General features: G+C 37.9%; 1 protein-coding gene across 6 annotated transcripts in view; it reads left to right on the plus strand.

Moving 5' to 3' along the window:
* Window positions 1–12284, plus strand: part of tcf12 (transcription factor 12) — a 345003-nt gene that overhangs the window by 232487 nt on the left and 100232 nt on the right. For all 6 annotated transcript variants that reach the window (XM_073032902.1, XM_073032904.1, XM_073032903.1 and 3 more), the window contains one exon: window positions 12077–12182. In XM_073032902.1, the coding sequence (XP_072889003.1) occupies window positions 12077–12182 (106 nt within the window). The remainder of the gene's footprint in view (window positions 1–12076; window positions 12183–12284) is intronic.

Below are 12284 nucleotides of genomic sequence, written 5' to 3' on the forward strand. Positions count from 1 at the left end.
AAGAATTGTTTGGTAGAGATTAGAAAATTAATAAGGGATGTGGAAGTATAGATTGGATGGAAAGCTAAAAGAACTTGATCCCTGCATTTAATACTGCACATTGAGTACTTTGCCAAGAGTTAGTTGAGTGTAACTTTTAATACTTAAAATACAATATTTAAAGCAAGCACAGAACCTTTGAAGCATGAGAAATATCAGTGGAAGTGTTTTTGATGTTTTCCCAAGCCACCTATTTCAAATACAAAACTGATTGGTATTTTAAATGGACAACAAGATCCATGTGTTTGTTCATTGTGCTCATTGAGAACCCAAAGTTTTGCTTGAGCTCATTTTAATCATAACTCCTCATGAAAGGGAGCAATCAATACCTGCACGCAGCAAGACCTAAAAGATATTCAGGTGTGAATTGAAGTCACAAAAGTGCACAGAAATAACAAAGTGCCAAGTGATCCATTATTTATATTCAGTGGCATTACCAGTGGCTGAATCCCTCACCATGAACAGCATGGTGGTGGGGCTGGAGGAATCTCTATTGACCAGAAACATAATGATGCTACGAGGTAGGTCAGAGGCCAGGTATCTAAAATTGAATCACTTAGTTCTTGACCTTTATACTTCACAAGATGAAGTTGGGAACATAAGGAAAGATCTGTACTTTCCCAGCTGAGTGCAGTTCCAGAACACTCAATGCTTACCACCATCAGGGAAAATATAGCCTTCTTGATTTGGCAAGACATTTACCACTCTACAGATTATTTTTCTCCACCAAAATGCGCTGCAGTTACTCATCCAGGTGATTGTGAGAGTATCTTCCAAACCTGCAACTTTTATCATGAGTCCTGGGTAGCTCATGAATTGGAATCAGGTTCTCATCCCAGCTACACACATCAACTTGGAGCTACATTGCCATTCTGTTGCTAAGTTACATACATTGTTGCTAAGTCTGAATCTTGGCAATCCTTGCCTTACTAGTGCTGACTTTTTTTTTAGCAATACCCACAACCCAAAGAATGAATGAATTAAATTAATTTTATTGTGTAAAATGCATAGAAAGCGAATAGAGGGATTTGGAACCAAAGCAAAGAGATATTTGGAGTACAGATCAGCCATGTTAGTGAATGATAAAATCGATGAAGAATCCAATGGCCTCAACAGTTCTTAACAAGCTAAGTTTCAGGTCATTTACATTCCCTGGATTACTTGAGTTAATAAATATATTTAGTTGTTGTTCTGTGCAGGTTATATTTAAAACTTAAAATAATTTATGTTTCCAGATTGTGATTCCTTTTAGATTTTTGATGCTTTGAATGTCAGTTAAATCAGCAACACGCAATTTCTAACTAATGGTTCTGCCTTGGGGCATAGCTTAAGCAGATGTCAGTGCTTGTTGCTGTTTGGGACTGGTTTGAGAACATTTGCCTGTGACGATGGTGCTTTAACCATTTCCATCCAGGAAAGTTGCATGTGGCAATAAAACATCGTTTTGAAGTTTTTTTGCACACTGAAATAGGCCAGGCAAACGTGTCATGAGCCAGTTCTGGCATGTAGATTATATATCAGAATCAGGTTTAATATCACCAGCATATGTTGTGAAATTCATTAACTTAGTGGCAGCAGTACAATGCAATATGTGATAACATAGAATGGAGTAAAATAATCAAAAATCACTTAAAATATATATATATATGTGCATGTGTATGTACATATATACACACATACACAGTCAAAATTTCTGTTACTGTGAATAGCAAAGTGAGTAAAAGATGAACTGATTTCCAAAAGGCATAAAGTTAAAGATGACAATTTCTTTAATATTTTAAACAAGAAAACTTTTTTATTTCCATCTTTTACAGTTTCAAAATAAAAAAGGAAAAGGGCCTGAAGCAAAAGTTTGGGCACCCTGCATGGTCAGTACTTAGTAACATCCCCTTTGGCAAACATCACAGCTTATAAATGCTTTCTGTAGCCAGCTAAGAGTCTTTTAATTCTTATTTGGGGGATTTTTGCTTGTTCTTCCTTGCAAAAGTCTTCTAGTTCTGTGAGATTCTTGGGCCGTCTTGCATGCACTGCTCTTTTGAGGTCTATCCACAGATTCTCAATAATGTTTAAGTCTGGGGACTCTGAGGGCCGTGGCAAAACCTTCAGCTTGCGCCTCATGAGGTAGTCCATTGTGGATTTTGAGGTGTGTTTATCCTGTTGTAGAAGCCATCCTCTTTTCATCTTCAACTTTTTTTACAGATGGTGTGATGTTTGCTTTCAGAATTTGCTGGTATTTAATTCTTTCTTCCCTCTATCAGTAAATGTTCCCCATGCCACTGGCTGCAACACAAGCCCAAAGCATGATCGATCCACCCCTATGCTTAACAGTTGGAGAGGTGTTCTTTTCATGGAATTCTGCACCCATTTTTCTCCAAGCATACCTTTGCTCATTGCGGCCAAAAAGTTATGTTTTAACTTCATCAGCCTGCAGGACTTGTTTCCAAAATGCATCAGGCTTGTTTAGAAGTTACTTTGAATAGAACTTTTTGCCTTTTGGAAATCAGTTCAGCTTTTACTTGCTTAACTATTCACAGTAACAGTAATTTTGACCAGGGGTGCCCAAACTTTTACGATTCTAAACAGTAGTTCCACCCCCCACCATACTAGACACTGATTCAGGCTGTCAGAATGCTCTCCATTGTGGAGAGCATTCCACAGTACATTTATAGAGTACATCTACAAGTTTTTGAGTGTTTTAGCTAACAAACCAAATCTTCACAAGTGTAATACAGACACTGTCTTGTTTTCTTTATAGCTGCATTGATATGCTGGGCCCAGGCTAGATCTTCATAAATCTTTTCATCCAGGAACTTGAAATTGCTCACTCTCTGTTTTTGATTCCTCTATCAGGATTGGTTTGTGTTCCCTCGTCCTACCCTTTCTGAAGTCCACAATCAGCTCTCTGGTCAACTGACACTGAGTGCAAAGTTGTTGCTGCGACCCCGCTCAACTAGCTGCTATATCTTGCTCCTGTACGCCTTCTCATCTCCATCTGAGATTCTGCCAATGGTTGTATCATCAGCAACTTTATAAATGGCATTTGAGTAACCTGGCCACACAGGCATGGGTATAGAGAGAGCAGAGCAGTGGGCTAAACACACGTCCCTTAGGTGCGCTGATGTTGATCGTCAGCGAGGAGGAGATATTATTACCAATCTGCACAGATGTGCATTATTGTTCCAGAAATTTGGACAGTTTGGAAGGTTATGGGCTAACTGCTGGCAAACGGAACTAGCTTGGATGGGCATCTTGGTCAACTTGGACCATTTGGGCTATCTCTTCGCACTTCCTTTCTTAATAGTCTTTTAACTTCAGATTGTTAGCAGTAATAACATGCATTGTACTTTTGCTTGACTGAGAAATTATGCAATTTTATGAGCATTTGTTTAGCTGTAGTTAAGCCATTTTTAGCAATTAAAATACACAAATACACATGTTTTTATGTGTATTGTAAAGGCTCAATGATAAAGGGAGAAAATCCAAATAGAATTGCTGATCAAAATATTTTGGATGGCTGGTCGTAAAATTTGAAGTTAAAGCAGAATGTTGAGTATTGTTCAGGAAAATGATTTTGCAACATGCTGTTAGACTGGATACAAAAACTAGAGGCTTCTCAATCATCTGTGCTGTTCTGCACATCTGTAAGTCAGGGGTGCATAAAATGGAAGAACCTGTTTTTTTTCCCTCTCCTCTCTGTCGGTTATTCTATTTTTAGCTAAACATCTGAATGTTTGCTGCAGTAAGCATATTACAGGTTTCCCCTGCTATCCGAAAGTAGAGCGTTCCTATGAAACTGTAAGCCGAAATGGTGTAAGGCGAAGAAGCAATTACCATTAATTTATATGGGAAAATTTTTGAGCGTTCCCAGACCCCAAAAAAAAACCTACCAAATTATACCAAATAGCACATAAAACCTAAAATAACACTAACATGTAGTAAAAGCAGGAATGATATGATAAATACACAGCCTATATAAAGTAGAAATAATGTATGTACAGTGTAGTTTCACTTAACCAGAACTGGGAAGATTCGACCAAAAACTGATTTGTAGAAAAAAAAATCGGCACATTCCTGCACGCGCACACACCTGCCCCTGCAAAGCTTCATGGTCATGGTGGTCTTTCTCCGGGTAAACACAAGTTTAGAGCGGGCGCCTTTTTTTTGTAAAAGCGAAAATCCTCTTCGGATTTCTTTCGGTTAGCGAAAACAGATACTAATGTAGGTCTTTTGTAAAAGCGAAGTGGCGTAAAGTGAACTTCTGTAAATTGGGGTCACCTGTATCCTTTCTCACACTTGAGTTGGGGGTTAGAATGCCTTGTCAAAATATTTCTGGTTTTGTTACATTGTAGAGATATATAATTCATATAGTAACTTATTCTCCTACATTGTGTGACATTTTAATCAATAAAATTGATTAATCCTTTCTCATCTCCCAACCCACCTTAATTTTAAAATTCGTAAGGGAGTGATTTTAGTGTTTGCACATTGAGTAAAAACGTCTTATAAGGGGCCTGGGTGATTTCGAGACTGGTATTTAGAGGTTTGATAAAGTGTAAGCCAGTGTGCTTGTGGATTAAGACTTCACTGTATAGTCCCATCACTCCCCTTGGAAGTTTTCATGTTTTGTTGTTTATAACATTGAATCTCAGTGGATTTAGTTTGGCTTTTTTTGATACTGATCAGCAGAAAAAGACTTTTTGTGTCAAAGTGAAAACAGATCTCTGCAAAGTGATCACAGTTAATTACAAGTATAAAACACAATAATTGATTGCGTAAGTATTCACCCTCTTCAAGTCAGTATTTAGTAGATGTATCTTCAGCAGCAATTACAGCCTTGAGTCCATGTGGATAGGTCTCTATCAGTTTTGCACCATCTGGACAGGGAATTTTTCCCCATTCTTTACAAAACTGCTCAAGCACTGTCAGATTGCTTGGTGATCATGAGTAAACAGCTCTTTTCAAGTTCAGCCAAAAATTCTCAATTGGATTGAGGTCTGGACTTTGACTTGGCTACTGTAAGACATTAACTTTGTTGTTTTTTTTTAAACCATTCTTGTGTAGCTTTGGCTTTATGCTTGGGATCATTTTCTTGCTGGAAAACAAATCTTCTCCCAAGTCGCAGTTGTCTTGCAGACTGCATCAGGTTTTTCCTCCAGGATTTCTCTGTATTTTACTGCATTCGTTTTACTCTCTCCCTTCACAAGCCTTCCAGGGCCTGTTGCAATGAAGTATCCTCACAGCATGATGCAGCCACCACCATGTTTCATGGTAGGAATGGTGCGTTTTTGATGGTGTGCAGTGTATGGCTTATGCCAAGCATAGCATTTAGTCTGATGGCCAAAAGCTCAATTTTGGTTTCATCAGACCATAGAACCTACTTCCAGCTGACTTCAGAGTCTCCTACGTGGCTTCAGGCAAACTAGCCAAGATTTCATGAGAGCACCCTGGCAACAGTTGTTGTATGCACAGTCTCTCTCATCTCAGGTACTGTAGCTTGTAACTCCATTGATGTCAAAGATCTCTTGGTGTTCTCCTTCCTAGTTCCGTTCTTGCATGGTCACTCAGTTTTTGAGGACAGCCTGCTCTAGGCAGATACACTGTGCCATATTCTTTCCATTTCTTGATGATTGACTTAACTGTAGTCCAAGGGATATTCAGTGACTTGGAGATTTTCTTGACTCCATCTCCTGACTTGTGCTTTTCAATAACCTTTTCAGAGTTGTTTGGAGTATTCTTTTGTCTTCATGGTGTAGGATAATGACTCACTAGCAGTTGGACATCCAAATACAAGTATATATTTACCACAATCAATTAAAATATCTTGACTACACACAAGTGATCTTCACTCAACTAATTATGTGACTTGTAAAATCAATTGGCTGCACCAGTGATGATTTGGTGTGTCATTGAAAGGAGGTAAATACTTAAGCAATCAATTATTCTGTTTTATGTTTGTAATTAATTTAGATCACTTTGTAGAGATTGGTTTTCACTTTGACACAGAAGTGTCTTTTCCAGTTGATCAGTGTCAAAAAAAATCCAAACTAAATCCACTGTGGTTCAATGTTGTAAAACAATAAAACATGAAAACCTCTGGGGGGGGGGGGTGTAATACTTTTTATAGGCAGTGTATGTTGCTGAGAGGTGAGGTCAGTGTATGAGATTCAAAAATCAAGACATTTTTTGATCATTTTTCAAGAAGCTTTGGTTAGGGAGCTTTAATCATTTAAGGGCTATTTGTGGCTATAAATTGTATTCTATTTGAAGCACAATTTGCAGTGATTACAGCTGTTCAATGACATTACTTCATTATAGAATGCTGCTATAGTTGCACTTTGATTCACACATGCATGTTGTAACTTAGTTGTTCCTTAAAAATAGGAGGTCTTGTTTTGCTGGTTTAGTTTAGAATTATTCCAAGATTTCAAGTGTTATTTATCATTAAGTATTATTTGTCATAAGTAAATGCATTTCTGCTTTGAGGTTACAAGATCACAAGACAAAGGAGCAGAAGCAGGCCATTCAGCCCATTGAGTCTGCTCTGCCACTCCACCATGAACTAAACTATTTTCCCATCTAGTTACAATTTCCGGCTTTTTCCCCATATCCCTTGATACCCTGATAATTAGATACATATCAATCTCCTCCTTAAACATCCTGAATGATCGGGCCTCCACAGCTGTATGTGGCAACGAATTCCATAAATCCACGACCCTCTGGCTAAAAAAATTTCTCCTCCTCTCTGTTTTAAATGGGTAGCCTCTAATTCTAAGACTGTGGCCTCTTGTCCTGGACTCACCCACCAAGGGAAACAGCCTTTCCACATCCACTCTGTCCAACCCTTTCAACATTCAAAATGTTCCTATGAGATCCCCTCTCATTCTTCTATACTCTAATGAATACAGTCCAAGAACTGACAAATGCTCATATGTTAGCCCCTGCACTCCAGGAATCTTCCTCGTAAATCTTCTCTGAACTCTCTCCAACCCTTCTAAGATAGGGGGCCCAAAACTGCACACAGTATTCCAAATGAGGTCTCACCAGTGCCCTATAGAGCCTCATCAACACCTCCTTACTCTTATACACTATTCCTCTTGAAATGAATGCCAACATAGCATTTGCTTTCCTTACTGCCGATCCAACTTGGTGGTTAACCTTTAGGGTATCCTGCACGAGGACCCCCAAGTCCCTCTGCACTTCTGATTTTTGAATTTTCTCCCCATCTAAATAATTGTCCGATTATTTCTTCTTCCAAAATGTACAACCGTACATTTCTCAACATTGTATCTCATCTGCCATTTCTTTGCCCACTCTCCTAAACTGACCAAGACTCTCTACAACCTTTCCGTTTCTTCAACACTTCCTGCTCCTCCACCTATCTTGGTGTCATCCGCAAACTTAGCCACAAAACCATGTAATCTATAATCTAAATCATCGATATACAGTGTAAAAAGAAGCGGATCCAACACCAACCCCTGCAGAACACCACTAGTAACTGGCAAACAACCATAATAGGATCTCTGTATTCCCACCCTTTGCTTTCTGCGCATCAGCCAATGCTCCACCCATTCCAATATCTTTCCTGTAATTCCATGGGCTCTCATCTTATTAAGCAGCCTCTTATGCGGCACCTTATTGAAGGCCTTTTGAAAATCCAAATACACAACATCCATAGCCTCTCCCTTGTCAATCTTATTTGAGATTACCTCAAAAAATTCCAATAAGTTGGTGAGGCAGGATCTTCCCTTCATAAAACCATGGGCCTATCTTGTCATGCACCTCGAGCTATTTCATAACCTCGTCCTTGAGGATCGACTCCAATAGCTTTCCAACTACCGATGTCAGACTAATAGGTCTGTAATTTTCTTTTTGCTGCCTCCCTCTCTTAAATAGCAGAAATACATTTGCTACCTTCCAGTCCTTCGGAACCATGCCAGAGTCTATTGATTCCTGGAAGATCATTTCCAATGCCTCCACAATCTCCAAAGCCACCTCCTTCAGAACCCGTGGGTGCACCTCATACGGTCCGGGAGACTTTTCTATCCTTAGTCCATTTCGCTTTCCAAGCAGTTTCTCTCTAGTAATCTTGACTGTACCTAATTCTATTCCCTGAGACCTCTGGCTATCAGGTATGTTGCTAATGTCTTCCACTGTGAGGACTGGTGCAAAATACTCATTTAGTTCCTTTGCCATCTCTTTGTTACCTATTATATTTTCTCCAGCATAATTTTCAATTGGCCCTATATCTACCCGTGTCACTCTTTTACACTTCATATATTTAAAAAAGCTTAGAATCCTTTTTAATTGCCATTTTGCTTTCATAATTCATCTTTTCTTTTAAAAGTCATCCAGTCCTCAGTTTTCCTGCTAATTTTTGCTTCCTTGTACACTGTCTCTTTTGCTTTTATTTTAGCCTTAACCTCTCTCGTTAGCCACATTCGTGCCATTTTTCCATTCATGATTTTCTTTTTTCTTGGAATATATTTTTCCTGCACTTATTTCTTGTAGGAATTTCATCCAATTCTGCTCTACTATCCCTCCATCTAGCTTACTTTTCCAATCAACTTGGGCCAGTTTCTCTCTCATACCGCTGTAATTTCCTTTGTTTCACTGAAATATCGATACACCTGATACCAGCTTCTCCTATTTTAAATTTGTAATTGAATTCAATCATGTTATGATCACTACCTCCAAGGAGTTCCATTACCTCTACCCCACTAATCGCCTCAGGTTCATTATGCAGCACCCAATCCAAAACAGCCGATCCCCTGGTGGGCTTATGGACAAGTTGCTCCAAAAAGCCATCCTGTAGGCATTCTACAGACTCCCTCTCCTGAGATCCAGTACCTTCCTGACTTTCCCAATCCACTTTCATATTAAAATCCCGCATAATTATCTTGACATTTTCCTTTTGACACGCCTTTTCTATTTCCAGCTGTAACTTGTAGTCCACATCCCAGCTGCTGTTTGGAGGCCTGTATACAACTGCTATTAGTGTCTTTTTACCCTTGCCATTTCTTAACTCGACCCATAAGGATTCTACCTCTTCTGATCCTATGTCCCTTCTTTCCAGTGATTTGATATTGTTGCTTACCATCAGGGCCACGCCACCCCCTTTACCTACCTTCCTATCTTTCCTTTCACTGTGTATCCTTGGACATTCAGCTTCCAAGCACATCCATCATTTAGCCATGACTTGGTGATGGCCACAGTGTCATATCTTTTAACCTGTAGCTATACAACAAGGTCATCCACTTTATTTCTAATGCTGCATGCATTTAAGTACAGTACATTTAGATCAGTATCTGTTACCGATTTTGCTATATTTCTATTGCATTAATCTCTTTTACTGAAGATATCATTAATTGGGTATCTGTGTCCGTTACGATCGGTTTCATTGTTTTTTTCCTTCAATTCTGGTGAATTGTACAGAAGTTCAGTTAAGCTTCACGCTCAGTCAGAAAGGCATATTGCCCACCAAATACTTTATTGATGTTTCAGCATGAAAGTTATGTTCATTCCTACCAGCACATCAAAGGAGCAAGGAAATAGATCAGGTGTGATACTGATCCGATCTATACTGTTGAAAATTATGTACAATGCATTCAAAGAATGACGTGCTCATCTGTTTAATTTGTTCTAGTTGGTAAATGCATGAATTAAAGATTAACTCCATGAAAAGGTTTTAGAAATTGATGTTCTGTTTCATAATGAATGTCTGAATAATTTTGTTGCTGATCAATCACTTCTAAGCTGAGCTGGCTTTAAAAAAAAATGGTTTAGTTGGCCAGATTTTCTCAAAATTGTTGTATTTTATTGAGGAGTGTTTTATCCAAGGCACAAGTTGCCCTGCGGCATTTTCCATCAACATACAATATCTCAGCATGGAATGCCAATGAACAGTGGATTTAAGAAATCATTACGGATAAACCTGGCTTGCATGTTTAATTCTATGAGTAAAGTGGATTCTGTCCAGCTACTTTTACTGTCCTCCTTTATTTAATTTTAGTGATTCTGTTTCCACCCAAGATGAAATCATCTTTACATTGCTGGCTAGGCATTAATCCTGGTGTTCTCCTGATCTGTGTGGATTAAGTACATACTGGGTAAACTCTTAGAGCTATTAGAATGGTGTTTATCTGTGAATATTATTATGCAACATTCTCTACAAACTTTTTTGTTTAGCTTCTTACTCTCTGCTTAGTGATATGAGGTGAAACTTTTAGCTGGTTAAAAGTATAATTGGCAATGAGCTGGAGGAGATTGGATAACGAGCTGTTTTTAATTTGAGATCTGTTCTGATTATAACTTGGAGAAACTCAGTCCTTCTGTGGCATTGGCTGATTATTGACTCTCCATCTGGAGTTAATGAAATTATTGAGACCACATCAATGATGTTTGGTGTACAAGGCTTTTGATCCTGGAATTGAGGCTGGCACGAGCACCATTTCATAACTCAAGTTATTTCTGTTAGTAAGAGCAAAGAGGTATGTATGTTTCCAACAGGCAAAGTATAGGGAAAAAGAACAGATAATCCTCACAAACTAGTATTCTTATCTTAATGTGTATAAAGCATGAGTTATTTATTTTAAGATTTTGTTTGGTAAATGTAGCATCAAAGTAAGAAAATTTGAAATATAATTTAGTAAAGGTACCATGGAACTAGATTAAAGTCTCATTTTCTTTTTTGTTGATCTTTAAAAGTGGTCAGAACTTGGAGGTGACCTCTGATGAAAAACATACGTCTACAGCAGTTAAGACATTAACTTTTCCAGTGTTTTCTCCCTTTAATCAAAGCACTGAAGTTGCCTTTTCCCCCTTTGGTTTACTGTTGACATTGATAGATTTACCAATAGGCTAGACATATGCTGTTTGTTTATGCTACATTGATGGAATACACTTGAAGTATTTCAAGCTAATGTACTAGAAGTGTTACAAGATGAAAAAGATCTCTTTTTGATGCAGGTTAAGGTGTATTATTGCATGGTTTATTTTCTGGTTAGCACCAAGCATTTGGATTCTGTAGCTCAAAAGTATTCATTTGATAGAAGCATAAGTTTTCATTTTCTCCAATGATTATTAAGCAGTTGAAATTGTTCAGTTTTTTTAAAGAAGAGGTTTGTTCAACGCCCATTCTCTTTTTCTTTAACTGATTAAAGCAATTTTTCTTTAAACAATGGCTTTTTAAAAAAAAAACTTGGTTTTAAAACTTAGGAACATCTTTAAGGCATGTATTACTTTGAAGTGAAAGCACAGAAGTATTTGCATACGAACATACAGCACTCATCTTTTCATATGTTAATAGAACTAGGCTTTTCACAATAAAGAAATTTATTTCTAAGTGATTGTAAAAGCAATAATTGATGTTCTGTTCTTTCCAAATATATATTTTTGTGTCTTTGAATTTTGCTGGGTTTGACCTACTACCCAGAGTTTCTTGCTTTTGTCCCTGTCAAGTAGCCTTGCCTCTGGAGCTATTCTGACAGGTTGACAGAAGGCAAAGCTGGAGAAAAGGCTTTGCATTATGTCAAAGCTCTCAAGGACTTTAATGGTCTCAATGTCTCTATCAATAAAAGCCATAATAAAATTAATTAAATTGCTTTAAATAAAGATCAGATACAATCAACTGAAAATACTAAAGTGAAATAGTGAAAAAAAAATTCTTTTTCCTCTTTACCTCCAAAACCAGGAATCATCACTGAAATCAGTCATTACCATTCATATACCAGGTATGTTTGGTGTATGATCAGGCAAATAATCTCCCTGCCGTTATTCTGAGGTCTACTTGTTAAACTCCACATGGAGCTCAGTGATAAATGTGCTGCCTGTCACTCATCAATCTTAGATTTCTGTATTCAGCAATACTTGCATGAAAGTCAAAGCTTACAGTTTTGGTAGCTGAGTTTAGAACTGCTGACTACATCCCAATATATTTTCTTTTATGGCTTTTGTTCTGTTCATTGATACACATTTGGAATATCAAAGCTGTTTCAAACTGAAAATCAGTTTTGTATTAATTTGATATTTCTGCCTCCAGGTTTATGCACCTTCTCCTAGCTCAGATGATTTCAACAGGGAGTCTCCTAGTTACCCATCACCTAAACCACCCAGCAGCATGTTTGCCAGTACATTCTTTATGCAAGGTAAGTTGTACCTTTACAATAATTGAATTTGGAGAGAAAAGGTGCATTGAGTAGAGAGCAATTCAGCACCTTAATTTGGGATATTTGTGTGGGTAAATCCTG

This window comes from Hemitrygon akajei, chromosome 30 (genome assembly GCF_048418815.1).
Source record: "Hemitrygon akajei chromosome 30, sHemAka1.3, whole genome shotgun sequence".
Lineage (NCBI taxonomy): Eukaryota > Metazoa > Chordata > Chondrichthyes > Myliobatiformes > Dasyatidae > Hemitrygon > Hemitrygon akajei.